Source organism: Lynx canadensis, chromosome F2 (genome assembly GCF_007474595.2).
Source record: "Lynx canadensis isolate LIC74 chromosome F2, mLynCan4.pri.v2, whole genome shotgun sequence".
Taxonomy (NCBI): Eukaryota; Metazoa; Chordata; class Mammalia; order Carnivora; family Felidae; genus Lynx; species Lynx canadensis.
The window spans coordinates 70,658,941-70,681,598 of record NC_044320.2 but is presented as its reverse complement, the minus strand read 5'-3'; the positions used below and the strand labels follow the sequence as shown (position 1 = coordinate 70,681,598).

At 40.9% G+C, this 22,658-nt stretch overlaps 1 protein-coding gene across 1 annotated transcript in view; it reads right to left on the bottom strand.

Annotated features, from left to right (window-relative positions):
* The window catches only part of ASPH (aspartate beta-hydroxylase), a 222,895-nt gene that overhangs the window by 36,307 nt on the left and 163,930 nt on the right, over positions 1 to 22,658 (bottom strand). Inside the window, exons 18-21 of the mRNA XM_032591961.1 lie at positions 22,383 to 22,519; positions 14,492 to 14,590; positions 12,272 to 12,361; positions 6,422 to 6,559 (exon numbers count right to left, since the gene is read on the bottom strand). Of these exons, the coding sequence (XP_032447852.1) occupies positions 6,422 to 6,559; positions 12,272 to 12,361; positions 14,492 to 14,590; positions 22,383 to 22,519 (464 nt within the window). The remainder of the gene's footprint in view (positions 1 to 6,421; positions 6,560 to 12,271; positions 12,362 to 14,491; positions 14,591 to 22,382; positions 22,520 to 22,658) is intronic.

The following is a 22,658-nucleotide window of genomic DNA, read 5'->3' as shown; positions in this document are numbered from 1 at the left end:
TGTGATCCCCTTGATATTTCCCGGGAATGTACCCTAGAGTGTACACGCATTGGAATATACATCCCCGGCAATACGTCAGAGCTTTTCAAAGCCCCTCATGGGCATCTTGTTCATCAGATTTTCTTTGTTAAGCATTTTTCTTTGCCTCAGTTGGTACAACTGCTTTGGGCAGCTGTGGTATTTAAAAAATGGCCACTGATTGTTTTGACTAACATCCTGGGACAAAGCTGTACTTAAGAGCGAGATCAAATAATAACACTGTCCTGAGCAGCACAAAATACGTCAAATAATGGTAGTGCTCTGGATACGAAACTTTGCAAAATGCCCCAAACCTCATCTGGTGACAGTAATGCCCACAAGGCTGTGGTCTTCACAGCTAGAGTTCTAAGACTGCCAGTTTTCAAGGCTATCTGGAGGTGGGGAGGAATGGATGAGAATAAGTCAAGTTACTATCCCACAAATCCTTTTGTTCTTACTGAGGCTGAGCAGATTTTCTTGAATTAATGTTCCTCAAATGGCTGCAACTCTTTGGTTAATGTACAGAGCTCTGCAGAAGTTGATTTCGATGTTTTTTCTCAGCGCTTTCATCACAGAGTTACAAAGATATTCCCTCGGTCATTCCAAAATCCTGTCCCATCCCCCAACAGTTTATAAGAGGAAATAAATACTTGAAATTTCAACAGGAACTCTGAACACTCTAAATATCCTTACCTATCATACAGTGAAAATTTCTAGAAAAGAATACCCTTGTCCCTTGTTCCTGAAATAGGGAGAGAAGATCTTTTTCTTCTCCAGGCAGCCCTCTGAGTGCAGTGGCAGTATGAGACAATTTCCCCTACATTCAGGAAAGGCCAAAAAGGATGCTGTGCCAATTGCTCATACGTACGAAATAGAAGTGGTAGGATTTTTATATCCCTGGGACTTCCGACACAACTATGAAACAACTTGAGAAAAGAAACTTTATTATAGAAACTTATACAACAAATCCCATTTGTGAGTACCTACCCTGTATCAGATACTGTGCTAATCACGCATGAATACGACAGACACAGCCCTGCCATCTTAGGGCATATGATCTCAGGGGGCTACAGGGAATTAAAGAGGCTGTTAGAATCCTGCATAAGTACTTAAAAAGGATGTATAAGGTGCTTTTGGACACATGCAAGGAAGGACCTCTAACTTATCCTCCTAAAAGAAATGACCACTTTCTCTAACATCTGAAGGATAAACAAAAATTGGCTGTAAAGGGGATAGAAAAGAAGGAGAAAATGAAGGGAGACAGGGGCAAGAGACTATCACATGGGATGGTCTGGTGGGAGGAGGAATTTTGGCTGAATTAAAAATAGTAAAGGGCAGTACTAAGAAATATGGACAGAGCAGTAAACCTGGGATTTTGGGAAAAGCTGAATCCCTGACCAAAACCATATAGTTGGAAAGGAGTATTAACCATGGGATTACATGGTGAATTAACTTTCACATTGAATGCTAATGTCTCTAGGCAGCTGGAGATAGAACAAAATGAGTGAAAAACTCATTTGGGGAGCACAGCTTTGGTTGTAACAAGAAACTTTCATGGCAGTTGAACCAAAGCGAGGAAGGTTTTTTTTAAAGAAAATGAATGAAAAGAAAGAGGAGAAAGCAGAGAACAGTGCTTGAATCTGAGTGCATGTCCACAGTCAGCAAGGGCACTGAACACTGGAGGTCACTGGTCCAAACATTTGATGTGTCTCCGCCTCCTTCCTGACAGAACCCTGATTTAGTTCAGATGAGGGAAACAAAGGCAGAAGGAAATGGTAGATAAAATTAAATTTCTTTATAACCTGAAGCCCATTGACAAATATTTGAGGTAAATACACAGTGAAACATTCCTCCAGGGACTCCTTACTCTCTTAATGTTAATGCTTTCCTAGAGGGAGAAAGGACTTCAGCTCAGCAATAGCAAGGCCCCCAGTATCTTGTGAGTCCGCTTTAGCATATGAAAGTCCTTTTGGAAACCTTCCTTTTTCCTTACCTCTCCCAGCTCCCAGGCATATAATCAGTCACTCCTCACACCCCTGGTGCAGCTCTTCCTACCCACAACTCCTATCGCCCTGCTTTAATAAAACCACCTTTTTGAGTCAAAGGTGACTCAAATTCATTCTTGGCCATCAGCTCCGGACCCCCACCACCACTCCAAAATCATTTGGGTGTTCACTTCCTCTCAGATAATCCATTCAACGTAAGAGAAATCTGACCTCTCCCTGGCTCTAGAAGGAGTTGATCTATTGGTTTAAAGATAATCTCACAGCCCCTTGCCAGTAATTCATCCAGAATGGAAATGTGACTTAACTAGCTCAATCAGACTGAAGGAAAATATTTTTGTTCCCTGGTTGATGGAGAGGTACACTCTTTTTCCAGCTGGAAGCTTGCTGTCCCAGCCTGCTGCCAACTACCTGGTCCCTCAGACTCCTTTGTAACTGTGAATGCCCATGTGACATGGTTATGACCACCAGGACAAGGTCTGCCAGGAGGTTTCTAGAATGCCATTTGGTGGCGTGGTGGTTCAACAACGTTATGAAGCTCTCAAACACTTTCTAACCTTTTGTTCCAGGTGCTGCTGGCAGCCATCTTGACATAAGCCAGCACAAGGACAAAGCTAGCTGGGGAGGAAGCGAAGACACAAGAAAACCTTCTGCCTGGGTGCACAACCTCTAAAGTCTGCCCTACTGCTAGGTTTCCTTCCCCAGAGTCCATCAAATTCCTTGTTACATAAGCCAGGTTCCAGTTGTGTTTCTGTTACTTGAACTTGAAAGTATCCACAAAGCTACAGTTGGGAAATAAACTCACAAAGAGACCAGGAGATAAAAGATTAGATGGTAGAAAGAGAATCCGAAGAGCTCAGTGTGATACAATCTGAGACAGGATGAAATTTTACAATGGAAGGAACCGCTGACAGTGGTAAATGTGGTGGATTTATCCAGGAAGATGTTTGTCCTTTCCTACTTCTGCTGTGGATATAGAACCTCTTTATTTTTTTTATTTTTTATTTTTTTTTCAACATTTTTATTTTATTTTATTTTTTATTTTTGGGACAGAGAGAGACAGAGCATGAACGGGGGAGGGGCAGAGAGAGAGGGAGACACAGAATCGGAAGCAGGCTCCAGGCTCTGAGCCATCAGCCCAGAGCCCGACGCGGGGCTTGAACTCACGGACTGCGAGATCGTGACCTGAGCTGAAGTCGGACGCTTAACTGACTGAGCCACCCAGGCGCCCCTATAGAACCTCTTTAAATCCAACTGTACTCGCCGTCACCATACCACGGTTTTCTGGCTTATTAAATATTTAAAATCTAACTGATGGTGGCCTCTTTACAATTGGATTATGATGATTATAGTGTGCTTTTACAAAGAAATTCAGAATAAATATAGTCGAGTAATGCTTATTTAATGTAAGTAAACTGAAACCACCCTGAGCCTTTTTCTCCCCAAGTAGAAAAAAATTCATCAGTGAAGACTTAGAAATCTTGCCTATTTTGTTCAAGATGTTCTTTAACAAACAACAACAACAGCAACATGGAAAAATGTAACACCTAAAAGTAGGGAGAACGGTATAAACTTCCATGTGTCTATGACTCAGAGTCCAAAGTGACCAATATTTTGTTACTGTTGCTTTTCCTCTCACCTCTCCCGGGAGTAGCTACACTGGCTGGTGGTCAGAACAGCCCTCTAGTTCTCACCTACTTGCTTTCCCCCATCTGCATGGGAGGGGAAGCTGTCTGTCAGACTAGCATCACTGCCTGCAGTCTAGGCCAGCACAATGGTCCAACCTAATGTGCTTTCCAAAAGTGGACATATTCTGAGTATAAATGAAGAGAAGGAGGAAAAGTAGCTGGGGGTAAGGGAAGGAACACATAGGTTCTGGAATGGAGGGAATGGAGGGAAAGCCAATATTGTATTAACGCCTCAAAAGAGGCTCAGGGCAAGAGATGATATTGTCTCTTAGCTCAATTATACCAGATGCCTGAAAAGGTGAAGCCATATATTTCTAGGGCCACTCATACTTTTGGAACCTGATGAGATCTAATGGAGGCCTGCCAACTTGAGCGGCCTTGCCCTGGGAGATATTTTCAAATGATATGATGATGAACTAGACTAATTATTAGTGACTGAATGGAACTCTAGTAATGTGCCAGTATCTATTAACTGTTATGATCCTTTGTTATACAGGATGCATCAAAACAAAACAAAACAAAACAAAACAGGGGGTGACCTGTGGTATAATAGGATATATATTTGATCTTTGTCTCAGATTCCTGGCACTGAGCTCCTTAAAACCCTTAGGACTTCCTGAATTATAGGAGTGTCTTGTCATTTAAAGGAAGCCTTTTTGAGCAAAACTGAGTTTATGTTAATGAGGTGACTTAGAATGGGGCCCCTTGATAACCTCAGGATGGTCACCAAAAAGACCAAATGATTGAAGGGTTAGAACTTGTAGCCTCACCCACCAGCCCCCAGGACAGGGTAACAGGTATTGTCAATTAAGCTCTATAAAAACTTGAACAAGATTTGCTGAGCTTCTGTGTTGATGAAAGTGTCCACACACCAAGAGACAGCAACATCCCAGTTCCATGGGGACACAAGTTCCTGCACTCAGAACCTTCTGGACCTCATCCTAGGTACCTCTTTATCTGGCTGTTCATCTGTATCGTTTATAACATCCCCTTCACAATAAATGGATAAGCCCAAGCAACCATTTCTGAGTTCTGTGAGCCACTCTGGCAAAGCAATCCAACCCAAGGAGGGAGTCGTGGGAAACTCCAATTCATGGCCAATCAAAGCACAGGTGGCAGCCTGAACTTGCAACTGGTGTCTGAAATGGGGGCAGTCTTGTGAGACTGAGCCCTTAACCTGTGGAACTTGATGCTCTCTCCAGGCAGTGTCAGAACTGAGTGACATTTGTAGGACACTCAGTCAGTGTCCCCTGAGAACTGGAGAACTGCTTGATGGTGTTGGAAAACACGTATCGGAGATGTAAAATCAGCTGACTGAGCAGCAGAATGTTATGTCTGAACGACGTCTATATGGCAGTTAGATTCTCAAGCTGGACGGAAGCCCATCTAACCTATAAGGTAGATGACATCTTCTACATTTTGAGTAGAAAACAACATTATTAAAACTATGAATTAATTTACCTCCCACTTTATTAATACAGGTAAGAAGAAGAAAGAGCTTACCAAAGCAACAGTAAACTTCTGACCAGCCTCTACCAAAATCACAGACATTCTTACCGTTTGGATTTAATCTACCAAAACAAAAGCTTCCAATTTCTCTCTCTCTCTCTCTCTCTCTCTCTCTCTCTCTCTCTCTCTCCCTCTCCCTCTCCCTCTCCCTCTCTCTCTCTTTGGCATTAAATTGTTAGAATCACTTAGTGATTCTCTATCCTACAAATCGGACACAACATTTTCTAAAAATATTGCTTTTTTTTTTTAATAGACTCAGAAGTAGTAGTTCTCCAAATATAGCCCAGGGATATGTAGGGTATTCCTTGCCCTTCAAGGGGGTCTGTAAGATCAAAACCATTTCCTTAACAATACAAGGATGTTATTTGCCCTTTTCATACCCAAATCTTTCACAGTGTACAATGGAATTTTCCAGATGCTACCTGACATATGATAATAATACCACTCTAAATGACATATATGTGAAGTAGATGTGAGAATCCTGTTTTGTATTAAGCCAGACATCAGAGATGTATAAAAATATAAAACAATTCCACTCTTCGTACTGCATATTTTTGTTTAGAAGACAAAGTTATTTTTTAAGTTATTTATATTAGCATGTAATGAAATGTTTTATTATCTTTAAAGAATTCATAAACAGTACATTTCTTTTTAGTGTTAATCTTGAATAGTTAGACTGACAGACACAACCCCCCATATACAGGCTCCTTGGGGTACTCTGTAAGTTTTAAGAGTGTCAAGGGTTCTTAAAGTCAAAATGTTTGAGAACTGTTCTTCAAGAAAAATTCCTTTCTTCCCCGTCTAAACTGACCTTTTTTGGGTAATGGGAGAAAAGATTCTTTTCCAATCTTTTTTTTTTTTTCAAGGTTATTTTTATTTATTTCGAGACAGTGAGATAGAGAGCGAGCAGAGGAGGGGCAGAGAGAGAGGGAGACAGAATCCCAAGCAGGCTCCATACGGTCAGCATACAGCCTGATGAGGGCCTCGAACCTACAAACTGCGAGATCATGACCTGAGCCGAGACCACGAGTCGGACGCTTAACCACCTGAGCCACCCAGGCGCCCGTCTTTCACCAGTCTTTTTGCAAATGTCACTGGATATAAAATCAATCTCCTCCCTGACATTCCTCTACATGGTAGGCATTCTCTGATTCTGAGTAGGAAACAGACAACGATTCGTGGGCACTCACATCAAGCACTCACCTTCACCAATTCTGTGTAGCCCGTTTCTTTTGGGGTCCACCATGGCTGGGCTTTCAGTCCATGCACGTTGTAGAGGGAACGCTGCCACACGGATGCAAAATGTCCCCTCTTGTGCCCAAGCTCGTACCACTTATAGGCCTGAAAGGACAAAGAGACTGAACTACAAATGAAGCACTTTTATTAATTTAAAACTACAGTGTCATTTAAAAAAAAATTTTTTTATCGTTTTTTATTTATTTTTGAGACAGAGAGAGAGCATGAACAGGGGAGGGTCAGAGGGAGGGAGACACAGAATCTGAAACAGGCTCCGGGCTCTGAGCCATCAGCCTAGAGCCCGACGCGGGGCTCGAACTCACAGACCGCGAGATCGAGACCTGAGCTGAAGTTGGACGCTTAACCGACTGAGCCACCCAGGCGCCCCTAAAGTGTCATTTTTGTAACATTTAAATAAACAGCTGCTAGTCAGGTGCCCAAATCTGTTAACACTGCCCAGAATACGATCATTTGATTGGGTTTCTGCTCATGACCCATGATGACAAATGCATGTATGCATTTTAGTTTTACTCTGAGGCTGTATGCTCTTGCAACGCAGGGTTCATGCTGCGATAACTGTGGTCTTCCTTGGAGTGTCCAGCACAGAGTCTAGGACATATTTGTCAAGCGGATAAATAACATAAGAAACCATAGCGGATTGTATCTTTTGGCTTTCATTTCTCAAGTTCTAAGTTTCCCTTAAAAGGAAAGGGCTAGGGCTAGGATTTTAATAATTTCTTCAAAGACATTTGCATTTACTGAATCGGATTGCTAAAAAGAAATGTTACGTCTTTTCCCATGCACTTTCTTTCCAAGTCCCCATTCCAGAAGCTGGCCCTGAGGTGGCGGAGCACAAACCCTCCATTAAATTAAGCAGACAGAAAGGAAATATCATTCTCAGCTGGCCATAAATATGGCGGTAGCCCACAGTGGACTTTTTTAAGGGGGAGCTTTTGTTCCTTTTTTGGGTTTTCTGCCGCCATGAGGAATAACATTTGTGGCTTTCATCTAGTTGTAACATGAGGCAACTTGCCTCCAAGAAGCCTAGCCTTTTCAGGGACAGCTGGCTGCAGGGTATGCTGCTCCGTATGTCTCCTTCGAGTGACACCCTCACCATATGCTCCCAGGGGCCCTCCCCACGGGACTGCTGCACCGCGCAGTCTCCACTGTCTTCGGGGTGGAAGGCCCCCCGAGGGCTGTACTTACTAGTACTGCCTTCATGACTGCAAGTCTGCACTAACGGTTGCTTTGAAAGAGGACGTTCAAATACAAATTCTGATCACTTAAACAGAGGCATTTAATATCAGGTGGATGAAGAAGCTATGCCAAGAGAGTATCTTCATAAAACTCCAGATAGACTTAATTAAAAAAATATTTTTAAGCTTTATTGTTTTTAATTCATTCTGGAGAGCAAGAGAGAGAGAGAGAGAGAGTGCATGGGAGGGGTAGAGAAAGGGGGAGAGAGTCCCAAGCAGGCTCCATGCTGTCAATGTGGAGCCCGACGTGGGGCTTGAACTGAGATCATGACCTAAGACGAGATCAAGAGTCGGACGCTCAACCGACTGAGCCATCCAGGCGCTCCAACTCCAGATATACTTTAATGTAAAGACTAGTACCTTTTAAAGGTCTTAAAATTCTTAGGTCAAAATTTCCTTCACTAGAAAAATCAAGCGTGGTAACAGTACCCCGTCATATGTTCAGTAACACTTTTCAGGTTATTGCTCACTTTTACATGTGTAATTGCATTTGATCTCTTTAATAACCTCAAATATCTCCATTTTACAAATGTTGAAGCTAGTATTGAAAAAGGCTAAATATGTTGGGGCACCCGGGTGGCTCAGGTGGTGATCCCAGGGTTGTGGGACTGAGCCCTGTATCGGGCTCTGCACTGACGGTGGAGCCTGCTTAAGACTCTCTCTCTCTCTCTCTCTCTCTCTCTGCCCATCCCCCACTTGCACGCATGCTCTCTCTCTCTAAAATACAAAAAGGAATTAAAAGAAATTTTTAAGAAATCAGTAAGTATTTTGAACTATAACCCAAGGCTCTAGCAACTTCATCCATTCTCCTTCTATCTTCCTATCATTAAAAAAGAAAAAAAAACCTATCAGAAGTGATATTCTTATTTATCTTTCTCCATAATACCTCAAGTTAAGAATATATATATACTCATCATTCTTATATGTCTTCCTTGAAATACATGTTAAGTGGTAGCCATAAAGTAGTTTCTTTAAAAGCCCGAAACTTAAAGTGGCTAGTCATTGCGTGAATTTTGTTTTTGAATTTTGAGTGGAATTTTGAATTTTGCGTTTTACTTTTGAAATCAGTTTGACTATTTTAGTTATTTCTGTCCAATTTAAATTTAGGATCTCATTTCCTATACCGTTCAGTGTTAAAAGTGAACAACAATATGAATTACCACAGTTGATTTTTTTTTTTGAAATGCTTATTTTTGAATCAGGCAATAATTCATTTTATGGGCCAGGCACAATGTTAGAAAGGAGAAAAAAAAAATCTTCTAGAGAAACCAAAACAGCAAAGCTCATAGCTCTAGTTCAGGAGTTAAAAGTCACAACGTAGTCCCAGACCTAACATTCACCCTGCCGGATGCCTGGGCAAGTCGCTTCACCCACAGTGTCAGGTTGCCGCTATCGCCAAGGTCTCTTCTCACACTCAAAGCCAGTCCTACTGGACCCTTTTTTTGTACCCCTCTGCTACTTAACTTTTCAAGAAACAAAACTGTGACAGTGATGCGTCAGGAATTTTAAAAAATCATCTTCAATGAAGGTAAAATAATCTTCAATTATGTAGAGGACCCAATGAATTCAGTCAGGCTGCTTTCTTACAATACAAATTGCTAGAAAATCAATGATCAAGTTAGAATCCTCTGAAAATTCTCTCTTTACTCTTTCCCTTTTATACCTCTAATCGAGGATATGAAAATAAACAGATCACCTGTGGATACCTTCTTACATGTGTTTTATATTAATGTCTCCTATCCTTCAAATTCTTGCCAGGTATGGTTTACACACACACACACACACACACACACACACACACACACACACACCACCGAAACAGTATATCAAAAGATCCCCACTCTGAAAAGCCCAGGCCCCGTCTGGGGCACAGGCCTGTCAGGTGTGACCCCAGCTGGAGCCTGTGCCCCTGGAGCTCTGTGCACAGTGGGGCACATGAGCCACACTTGTGGTGAGGACGGCTGGCTGCGGCTGGACCGTGAAGGACTACGAATGCCATCACTTGGACATATGACCTTATTTGTAATCTTGCACGTACGGTTTTTGAGCACACGATGTCCTGGAAGAAAGTAAGACAAAAGCAATAAACAACAGCCAGGCTTGTCCAGCCCTCTCCGAGGCTGACAACACTGACCGAGCAGGCGGGAAGGTGAGATGGGTGCCAGAGGCTGGGGAAGTGAACTTCCCCAAACGTGGCCCCGACTGCACAGGAGAGAAGTTGGCAGTATCATCAAATGAGAGATGGAGCCCAGGAAGAAAAACGGTTTAGGAGAAGACACGTGAGCCGTCTCTGTGACCTTGCATGGTGACACCACACAGGCAGCAGACACAGGAATCCTGACTTTGAGTAGGAGACCAGCTAAAATGTGGATTTGTGCAGTAATGGAAATACTGAGAACAGCTGCAGGTGAGCTGCTCTAAGACGATCACGGTTTAGGGGCGCCTGGGTGGCTCAGCTGGTTAAGTGTCCGACCCCTGATTTTGGCTCAGGTCATGATCTCATAGTTTGTGAGTTAGAAACAACCCTGTTAGAAAAACCTTCTTCAAAAACAGTTTTATTGTCAGCCTCTGCAGCACAGAAGCTGTGAGTTTGCTCCTCTTTTGGTGCCTGAGCAGAGCCCCATGCATCGGAACATGAAGCATGGTTGCTTCCCAATCTGTAAACTCAGGGCATGACAGTCAATTCACAATACCTGATATCGACAATATACTAATGCGGGTTTCCTATAGGCTTATTTTTGTTCTCCTGTAAGGATGAATCCCAGTGAATTTTTTAAATTCAACAACTGTGGTGTTCTTTGCATCTTGATGGTAATTAAGCTGATAGAACAGTCCCATGGGTTCAAATCCCAAGCCCTTGACAAATGTTTAGTAGTGAATTCTTTGCCCTTGAAGTAAGGGCTGTTTTCATCTAAGATGAGAGAAAAAAAATCACAGACTTCTCTTATCTGTCTTTGCCCTGGACCCTAAGAAGTTCAAAGATAAATTAATTAGTGACAATTACATTTATAGCAATCAGACGTGAACATTTATCCAGTGTTAGATATTATAGCAAAATCTTTTTTATCCTTCTCATTCAAAAGAGGTACCAGGGATTTATATCTAAAACAAGGAACACAAAAACGACAACTGATCAGCGAGTTATTTTCCTTTCTTCACGTCTAATGTCTCATTTTATTCCAGTTGACTGACTGGTAAGTTAGAGGAGAAAGGGACAGATGCATAGAAATGTATAAAGCAAACTGACAATCATCCAAATCTCTCTTACCGCAAATCAGTTCATGTCTCTAGCTGGCAATTACCCCATCACAAAACCCCCTGCTCTTATGAACCCTCAAGTGTCAAGATGCTTCCACGTTCTTATTAATTTTAGAAACCTGAAGCTCTGTTATCTTTTATTTTTATCCTTTAAGCCGACTGCATTTTACTACGTATATGGAATGCACTGGTTACAACGATTCAGTGTCTCGCTTCGCCCTTTTGCCCCTGACTGTAAGGAGAGCCCACTCTAGAGCCTTGTGATGATGTAAGACGGAAAAGGTAGGCTTCACTCTCCACCAACAGCCTGTAAATCATGGTGATTGTTGACAATTTGGTAACTTCAGTATATGATGTCATGATTAATAATCTAAAGTTATGTTTAAAGAAGCTGACACGGTACTCAGAAAAAAGCAGTAATCACAAAGAAAACACGTAATTTGGTTTAGCTACTACATTTTGTGTATCAGTACCTGTCATTACTCTAGCTATAGGTATTCATCTCAAACTTGGCATTAAATACCAGAAGGTAATTTACATAATTAACCACTGAGTTCAGTTGCTTAGGGATCAGTTGAATAAAGACTTCATTCTAAAAATAACTACTTTTTAAATACCCCAAATAAAATAAAAACAAATCTAGACATATTGTTAAAAGATATTTAAGCAATTTCAGATATCTCTTCGTTTCATAATTTTAAAAAATATTTTTTCAGGACAATGCTTATGCTTTATGCACACAGACACACACATGTGCACACACACACACACATACACACATATACACGTACTAAATGAGAGGCTGGTCTCATGATTACTCAGCTAGTTTCTTAAAAGAAACTATAAGAGTCAAAAATCCCCAAAATTCTTTCTAGGCTTGCAGGAGTTGTTGGGTTGCTTTTTAAGAAAAGTTTAAATAGCTAAATAGTTTTGGCGTGCCTGGGTGGCTCAGTCAGTTAAGCATCCGACTCTTCACTTTGGCTCAGGTCACGATCTTGCAGTTTGTGAGGTCAAGCCCTGAGGCGAGCTCTGCACTGACAGTGTGGAGCCTGCTTCAGGTTCTGTCTCCTCTCTCCCTGCCCCGCCCGCACTCATGCTCAGGCGCTCCCTCTCTCTCTCTCTCTCTCTCTGTCTCTCTCTAAGATAAATAAACTTAAAAAAATAGCTAAATTGTCTCAATCACCACCTTCAAAAGTCTACGCTCTAAATATGTTTTCAGTTGTTAATTTCTCCTAGAATTACCCTCCCCGCCCCACCTAGTCTACCCTCTGTTAAGAGAACAAAAACTTCACAAACTCATTACCTCTTTGTCCCCAACCCTCTGCATGGCATCCCCCAGGTGGAAGTAAAACCTGCCATCGTCAGTGCCGGGGTCCCCAGATTCTATTCCTTCCTATAAAAAGGACAGTGTTAGCATTTAATGAAAAAATTAAATACCAGCTTTTAGTTCATTGATTTACTTAATCTTTATATACCATACAAAAACCTAAGGAGCAGAAAAATTCATCTCAATATTAAAGTTCGGCAATTAGGTTACTGGTCAACATTTACAGTGCAAACCCAAAAAGAGGTCATAAAGCTTAATTTAACAATACATTTGCCATAAATTAACAATCTCCTAGCCCATAAAATTAATATATGAATCATCTCTGTGGAAACTATCATATTTCAATATCCCAAAGAATTTCTTGACTGGGTATCTATCCCATTTATTTTGCTCTCCAAATCTGACCATATGTCATCTGGAGGCTTCTTATTCCTAAACCAAAATGTTTAGTTGCTCATAAAATGTTTGAAGTGATAGAGACCTAAATGCAAACAGTGTTTCATTCTACTCAAAACAAATGCATCCTCACCTTTTAATGAAATCTTTTACAAAACTTACAGTTAGGATTAAAGCCAGCTGGAATCTTTGAAAATGTAGCTGTTATTAAACAAATCCTATGCTAAAACATTTAGCTGATTTCTGCCCTGTCTCCCGCATAAGGACTGAATTGAGATGTGTATACACAACAATAACAATAACAAAAAAAAGAGAGTGAGAGAAAAAACATTAAAATTAAGAGAGTAAATTTAGAAAAGCAAAAGAAGGACAGAAATAAAAAAATATTTAAATATCAAGAATTTTTTTCTAAAAATCTGCATTTTCAGGTCTCTTCATGAGAAACCCATTATCTTCACTAGGAAGAAATTTTATTTGCATAATGTTGGAAGGTAGCAGCGAGGAACAGAAGAATCACTCAGGAGAGGAGGAGAGCTGTGATCGGGGCTCTTGACTGGCAGGTTAAGTAACAGACCCCACGCTGTTTCCCCATCTCTGAAGCAAGGAGGGTACTAATAGCCCCTTATTATGTCAAAGGAAATGTAAGGGGAACACTTTCAATCAGAGAAACCCACATGCCCAGAGGGTCCTGGCAGAGAATGTAAAGGTTTGCAGAGGCCTGGTGACGGCCAAGGGAGACTGGGTGGTGGCGGGCCACCTCAAGGGGACAACATTGCTCTTCTCCAATGCCAGGATGTGGGCCAGATGTGATCTTTCAAGAGAAATCAGAAATGTGCATGATTATATAAAACGCTCAGATTCTTAACTAAAGCAAGCAATTTAAAATTGTTTTTAATAGAACTGTGCTGGCCAAATAAAATATGCAAGTTATTTGCAATCAGTGGATTGCTATTTGAGAGCTCTGATTTAAGTCATGTGAAAAAGAGAGATCATGGAAGTGTGATATATACTGCTACTTCAAAAAAAAAAAGTTCATAGGTATTCCACCAGCTACCCGTCTAATATGGTAGCTGCTAGCTACATGTTACTATTTAAATTAAAATGAAAGTTAAAAATTCAGTTCCTCAGTCACATCAGCCACATTTCAGTTGCCCAACAGCCACATGTGGCTAATGGCTACCATACTGGAACATACAAACAAAGAACATTCCCACTGTGACAGAAAGTCCTACTGAATAGCCCTTAGCTAGACCAAATGTGATTCTGGTGCATCTGCAAGGGTTCAATTAGATATACAAGGAAAAAAAATGACAGCATATTTTAATCTGAGTATTAAACCTGAGCTCAGGTATTAAACCTGAGCTACCAGGTTTTTTAGGGTTTGACCTATTCAGGTGCCATTTGTTACCATACTTTATGTAGGCTGCCATGAGCCCTTGTTCAACCTAGACTGAATGTATAATTGAATTGTAAAAGGAACATTTAATGCATTGCCCATATTCCAAAGTATTACATTAGTAATTTTGATCTACCTTTCCCATTTAAATAAAAACTAGTAACTACAGTTTTAGGAATTTCTTCATAACGTCTTTTCCAAATAATCTCTGCTCGTATGGTTGGCATTTCTACATCCAACACTCTCAATCACTGCCCATGAATGTCATGGTCAGAGGGTGTACATTCTGAAGATGAAAGTACTCCGCGGTGCATGCCAATTAGTCGACAATGCATAATCAAGGGAATCCAAATGACTCAAAGGAATCAGAAGATGAAAAAAAGACGAAAGGCAGGGATAGTTACCTTTAAGTAGGGAATGCTCTCAGCAATTTTGTTCTGCGCCTTCAGGATAAAGCCATAATGCACTTTAGCAAAGCCATCATTAGGCGTCACATTCAGAACCTAAACTCAAAGAAAATGGAAAGCTATCGTGACTGATACACATTCTACAAATGACTGTCAAAAGAAATTTTAATTAGCTTTGCTGTGCTTGGGTCCACATTATGATGTTACAGCTTAAAACACTACAGTGTTTTGTCTCATTGCGATATTCGGCTTCAATACCCCCATTTCTTGTCAACTCAAAAAGTTTGTACATCTATCCATCAATTCTTAATGAATGAAGAAATCTGGGCGCCTGGGTGGCTCAGTTGATTAAAAGTCCAACTTTGGTTCAGGTCATGATCTCACAGTTCATGGGTTTGAGCCCCGCATCAGGCTCTGTGCTGACAGTTCTGTGTGCTTCAGATTCTGTGTCTCCCTCTCTCTCTCTCTGCCCCTCTCCCTCTCGCACTCTGTCTCTCTCTCAAAAATAAACATTAAAATTTTTTTTTTAAAGGAATGAAGACTACAATGAAAAGGCAATGACCATTAAAGCATCAATTGAACAATGCAAATCAGCAAAGTCTGTGTCAACTGATATGACCTGAATATTTTTTTTAGGGATCAGGGAAAAACTGCTTTAAATCTGCTGTATTTAAAGTCAACTCTGAGTGGTTATTATACCTTTCTTTATGTACGTGCTTTACACATTGCCTTAAATAAGAGACAATTTAGATTTTTACAATCTAAATTTCACAATCCATTTATTTAACACAAATTTCTTGAATGCCCAGACCGTTTTAAGGACTGAGGACAGGGGCGCCTGGGTGGCTCAGTCGGTTGGGCGGCCGACGTCGGCTCAGGTCACGATCTCGCGGTCCGTGAGTTCAAGCCCCGTGTCAGGCACTGTGCTGACAGCTCAGAGCCTGGAGCCTGTTTTGGATTCTGTGTCTCCCTCTCTCTCTGACCCTCCCCCGTTCATGCTCTGTCTCCCTCTGATTCAAAAATAAATAAACATTAAAAAAAAATTAAAAAAAAAAAGGACTGAGGACAAAGTGACAAACAAATCCAATATTCTGTGATAAAACCCAAGTAAATATTTAATATACGTCGAATCCCTATTATCATATGCATTTATTATGATTAAAGATAAATTATGCAGCATGCCTCCAAGTTAAACATTAGCAGGGAGAAAGCAAGACAACAACATTCCCCTTTGAAGCTGCCCAGACAAACGAATTCATGGAACAAAAGCGAAAGCCGACGGTCTGAGTTGAGTGCGCGTGAGACGAATGTCCTGAATATCCCGTAGCTTCTCTTCATCCTTCAGCCTGAGTGGGGGAAGGCAGCAGTAGCCAGCCCGGGCTCTGAACCCAGGACCAAGTGAGTAAGGGAGAGGGGACGCCCTGCCCTTCAAGAGTCCACACTGCATACTGCTGATACTTTATACATTTTCGGTTCCTGTCTGGTCCTGCACCTCCTCCACGCACAAATCCAGTCAGCACCACCTTCCCCATAGATTCAGAATCATGCCCCTGCCACTTCCTTCACCACTGCCACCCTGCTCTACGCCTTGTCACCTCTCCCCTGTGTTCTCACACAAGACTCCTAACTGCTGACCTTCCGCACCACCAGCCTGCTCTCCTATAGCCCGTTCTCCACAGGGGCCCCGAAGGAGCTCACTAAATCCTATGTCAGACCTCGTTCTTTTTCTGTTCAGAACCCAGATGGGTTCCATGCCACTCAGAGTAAAAGACTAAGTTCTAGGGAATGGTCTCCTGGGCCTCCCTTGAGCTGGGCCTCTCTACCTCTCTGCTTCCTCTCCTAAGCCCCTCCCACCAGCCAACCTAAGGCACCTTGGACTCCTTGCTGCTGCATAGCAAGCCAAAGGCACCCCTGCCTCAGGACCTTTGCATGTGCAGTACTGCTTTGCCTCAAAAAGTCTTCTCCCAAACATGGAAATGGCTCACTCTTCACCTTGATGAAATCTGTGCTCAGAGGTCACCATCTTGGTGAAGCCAACCCCCAACCACCCCATATAAAACAGAACCAACCTCCCATTTACTAGTCACTCTCTTGACTTTTATTATGCTGATTCTTTTCTTTACAGTGCTCGTCACCATTTGACTTATTATTCTTTTATTTTTCCCGCTAAGGCCTCAGCTGTACAGGGATTTTGTCTGCTGCACTCACTGCTGATTCCCGGGGCTTACAACGGTGCCCGGCACATGGCAGGTCATCAAGAAAGCTGTGCTAACTGAACGGATGCGTGAGTGCCAGGCTTTCCTCCTAACCAGATTTCTGAAAGCACAGACTCTGTTTCTTCTTCACCTTCCAAGCACCTGTTACCGAGCAAGAGTACAATAAATGTTGCTGGAACTGAACTGAGTTGAGGCCACTCATGTTTCTGCCAGCATAAGAGGACTGTTATATGAGGGGACTGTTATAATGATTGCAACCACACAGATGACATTTCTATCTATTCAGACCCACAGTCATCCTCTCAGGTAATTAACAAATGTATTCATTTGCCAGATATTTTAGAATATACAGAGTTCTTCTGGCTCTGGACACATAAGCATAAATGAGATACACTCTTCTCTCAAGGGAAGTCTCAGTCAAGGGAGGAAGACAGATTCACAAGCAGACAGTGATAATCGACATGGTGATAGACACGAGGCATGCAGGGGGGTAAAGAGGAGGAGTACCTTGCTCGCTCTAGGATTGGTGTGGCAAAAGCAAGGTCTGAAAGGTGCTCAGGAGTTCACCAGGCAAAGGGAAGACGGCGGATGGTGGGGGAGGAGGCACTCAAGGCATAGGAGAAAGTGAGTGGAAAAGAATAATGGACCAGGAACGGCAAAAGGGAATGAGACTGGAAAAAAGGGGACAGAAGGCAAGTCACAAAAGGTCCTGTCCCTATTGTAGTTTACATGTAGATGGAGAATGAACGTGTGGCTTATATTATCTAATGGCAATCAACAAAGCCTCATGATATGACAAGTGGCTTTATAAAGTTCCTGAGAAAATAAAATTGAGATTAATATTAATAATACTATATAGATTCTGTCTCTTTCTCTTTATACACACACACAACAGAGATAGTGACAAAAAACAAGTATAGTTGATATTTCTGCTTCCAGTATAAACTCTGCATGGCACCGTGCCAAGAAAAAAAAAAACCCAAATCCTATAATTACAAATAGTATTGCATATACATATCATTAAAATATCAATTTGTTCTTTAGCACACAATCCAGTGATTTCACTACTGGGTACTACTGGGTATTTAACCCAAAGAAAACAAAAACACTAATTCAAAAAGATATAGGCACTCCTATGTTGATTGCAGCATTATTTACAATAGTCAAACTATGAAAGCAGCCCAGGTATCCATCGATAGAAGAATGGATAAAGAAGATGTGGTATATATACACAATGGAACATTACTCAGCCATAAAAAAGAACGAGAAAGAATGAGATCTTGTCATTTGTGACAACACGGTTGGACCTAGAGGGTATAAGGCTGAGCGAAATTAGTCAGATAAAAGACAAATACTGTATGATTTCACTTCTCTGTTGAGTCTGAAAAATAAAACAAACAAAAAAAAAAGCAGAGACGCACCTGGGTGGCTCAGTTGGTTAAGTGACCAACTTCTGCTCAGGTCATGATCTCGCGGTTTGTGAGTTTGAGCCCCGCGTCAGGCTCTGCGCTGATGGTGTGGAGCCTACTTGGGATTCTCTCTCTCTGCCCTCCCCAACTCTCTTTCTCTCTCTCTCTCTCAAAAATAAATAAAATTCAAAAAAAGAAAGCAGAAACCGACCCATAAATACAGAGAACAAAGTGGTGGTGGCTAGAGGGGACGGGGCTGTGGGGATGGGCAAAATGGGTGAAGGGGAGCGGGAGGTACGGCTTCTAGTTATAGAATAAATCACGAGGATGAAAGGGCAGCACAGGGAATAGAGTCAATGGTACTGTAATAGTGTTGTGTGGTGACAGATGGCAGTTACACTTGTGATGAGCCTAGCATAACGTATGAAGTTGTTGAATCACTATGTTGTACATCTGAAACTAATGTAACATTGTGTGTCAACTATACTCCAATAAAAAAATACATAAAGATATATGTACCAATATGTTCATTGCAGCATTGTTTATTACAACAAAATAATTATAAATAACCTATCCAGGTTAAGAAACAATCTGTCAATCAGCTAAACATCTGACTTCGGCTCAGATCATGATCTCACGGTTTGTGGGTGTGAGCCCCGCGTCAGGCTCTATGCTGACAGCTCAGAGCCTGGAGCCTGCTTCAGATTCTCTGTCTCTCTCTCTCTCTCTGCCCTTCACCCATTCAGGCTCTGTCTCTGTCTCTCAAAAATGAAAAGATGTTAAAAAAAAATTAGAAATAACCTATCCAGCCAAGGCAGTTTAGTTAATGATGATATATCCCTAAGAGGGAACACTTGGTAGCTACTAAAAATGAGGTTCTAGAAGAATATTTATTCACTTATAAAAATTCCGGTGATAGTATGGTTAATATAAACCAATTTAATTAAAAAAGACAAGTGTATGTTCTGTGTATGGAAAAGAGACTAGAAGGACACATACCACATGTTTTCATGGTGGTCTGCATGTGACAATGAGGCTGCAAATGATTTCTGCCTTTTGTGCTTATCTGTTTCCCTTGTTGGTTGCATTAGGCTTCTCTTAAATTTTATCATTAGAAAAGAGAATAAAAAAAGTTTAAATAAAATAGAAAATTTTCAGTGACTAGTTTTTTGTTTTTTTTTTTTTTTTTTTTTTTTTTTTTTTTGCAATTTAATGAAATTTAAGAGTATTTAGAAGACTTCATCTCATCTTAAAACTTATTTGGGGCATGCACCTTTCATGATGTACATTACTACCTAACATGTATCTTATATTACTAAATAAACACCATACATAAATACTTAAGCATACATATCGCACGTTTTTGCTTGAGCCTGTTTCATTGGAAGGCTATGCAACCAGGCATGTGGGAAGACCACTGCTGGGGGCAGTGCGAACCAATGAGGAGTTGAAGCCAAGGGTGGGATGGTCTGATTTGTGTTTTGTGTTGATGAAGGCTGGAGGACGGCAAGCCTGGACAGGATAAATGTGCCTTAGTTTAGGCAAGAGGGGATGAGACCTTGGGTTAAAAAGAGAGTGGATTTGAAAGATATTCAGAGGGTAAATTAACGGAAGCTTAGGATTTGACATCAGGTTGAAAGTCCATGAACTCACACCATATGTTTGTTTCCTTAACTACCATTTCCCAAGCTGGCGTGTGTGAGTTTCAATCAACACGTGTGGGCTAAGTGAATGGAGGGAAAAATCGGGAAAATGCTAGACTCTAGAACACGGGTGGCTTGATTAACTGTTAATGCCAAGGTGAAAGAGGGTCATCTCTAAACTACAGCTGTCAGCAATCTACATCAAACCATTGTAAAGCAAAGTCTTGTTGAAACTGAAAAGCAGCAAAGAAAAAAAAGAAAGAAAAGAAAAAGAAAATCCCAGAAAGGAAACCAACAATGACTTGATTTTTATAAATTTACTTAAAGACAAAAATCAACATGAAGAAAAGTAGAAAATTTCTTCTGAAAATGACCTTTGAGACACAGACATATCAGGATCAACTTTGGGTAGGGAAAGAGCATGCCTTAGACATAGCTTATTAACTTATGAGTGAGGGGAGGGAAGAAAAGGCAAACCTCACATATATTTTCAGTCTATTAATGCTTCTTTAAGAAGAAACCCACTCAATTGTGTAATATGGCCCTGTTTTAGACTTCCTGCATCTTGTTATGATTACTCAGATGAGATTATGATTTCAAACATATAAATGACAATAGAAAAACATTATTTTTCAAGATGAATTAAAATGTTTCACATATCTGGCATCTACTAACAGGTAAAAACAATGAATATATTCAAGGAAGGTTCTGAAAAGAAATCCATAGTGAGTGGGAGAATCTAGTATGCTTTCAGATCCTGCCCTAACCTCAAATCTACTTGGTATGCAGTCAATATTTGCTCATGATTTTTGAAAGGAAGGAAGGAAGGAAGGAAGGAAGGAAGGAAGGAAGGAAGGAAGGAAAGGAGGAGAGAAAGAAGGAAATCTACAATTCCATCTCTAAGGCTTCTAGGATAGGCAGGATAATGGGTATATCTAGGTATTCTGATATAGGTGGAAAATTCTTATATTCATAAGGTCCTGAATTCTGAAATACATGATATGTCTCTTAAACAAAACTAAGCATTAGGTTTTGGTCACTAGCAACTACAAACCCACATGGACTTCTTGTATGACCTGGACCAGGTATTTTAGTGAATGGCACATATTTTCAATGCTGTAGGATCAATCTACTTTATGCAGATATTACACATATTATAAAATGTGTAATATTATATTACAAATTCAAATATTACATATTATAAATTCAGCAGCTTTCAGAAAATATAAAAATTATGAGAAGGAAGATGATAAAATTGTTCTGAAATTCAATGATTTTTAATTAAGCCTCAACACCAATAAAAGGGAGAAAGCATCCCTTTGTGAACAGATCCAGTCCCTAGCTTGAGTATGAAATCACCATATTTTGACAGCATTTTTAAAACAGAAGGAATTGGGGTGCCTGGGTGGCTCAGTTGGTTGAGCAGCCAACTCTTGATTTTGGCTCAGGTTGATCTCACAGTTCGTGAGTTCGAGCCCTGAGTCTGTCTCCATGTGGACAGCACGGAGCCTGCTTGGGATTTTCTCTTTCCCTCTCTCTGCTCTCCCCCTCTTGCTCATGCATGTGCTCTCTCTTTTTTGTCTCTCTCTCTCTCTCAAAATAAATAAACTTTAAAAAAAAACAATCAGGAGGAATCATATTGGATCACTGAGTAGTAGCACTTTGATGTAAAGCACACGAGCTTAAAAACCATGGACCCAAACACCTAAATTAAAGAATAACAGGTAAATGTGTTCCTTTTCTTTTTTTTTTTTTTTTCAACGTTTATTTTTATTTTTGGGACAGAGAGAGACAGAGCATGAACGGGGGAGGGGCAGAGAGAGGGAGACACAGAATCTGAAACAGGCTCCAGGCTCTGAGCCATCAGCCCAGAGCCCGACGCGGGGCTCGAACTCACGGACCGCGAGATCGTGACCTGGCTGAAGTCGGACGCTTAACCGACTGCGCCACCCAGGCGCCCCTGTTCCTTTTCTTTTATAGATGCATTAACTTTCTCCAGTGTCAAAGTTCATTTGGTATCCTATTTATACCAAATGAATTCCTTATTGCTTGAAGGAGTCACAGCTTCCTAGATTTATAGTTACTTGTGATTTGGAGGTTATCTATTAAAATAACCACTACAAGGTAAAAATCCCTTCAAAGGCATCCCTGCTGGAGGATCAAAGAGTCACTGCCCTCCAAGAGGTGAGTAATTTACTCCACATGCCTGAAAGGCTCCTGGTCTGTAGTCTCTCTGTAGATCGGACTTTTTGTGAAAAAAGGAAGAGGCTATGTATTTTAACGTTCATGGAAAAATGGAGTTTCACATCCTGTCTTGAAACACACTGTTAGAAAGGATGTCTGTGGACTGATAAATACAGTTTTAAAACAATCACAATTATAAGTTGAAGGTTTTGCTGTACCAAGTATGAATTAAAATTTACATTTTTCTGATTAAGGGAAAAAAGGGATGAAAACAAAGTTTCGAATATGTCAACATAATAATGCTTACATTCCACTTAACCTAATTTAAAACAAAGAAAACAGGAGATTGGGTGCAATAAATGCGATTTACAATAATATTAAAACTTCTTGCTCAAAACAATCTGATGTAGTTAACAGGAGACTGCTGTTTGCTTACCTCTTCATAAACCTTCTTGGCATTGTTATTGTCTCCTATCAAGAGGTACCCCACTCCAAGGTCATTCTTTAAAGAAGTATCATCAGGAAATAGTTGAACTAACTTCTGTAGGGTAATCAGGGAACCCCTCATATGACCTGATTTGGTAGGAAGAAACAAACAAACCAACCAACATCAATAATATATCTTTGTATTGAGAGTGTGAATCACAAGAGACTACTCAATAGAGCCCTTAGACCAGCTTAAATCTGACTATACAGTTTTAATGATGGCCTC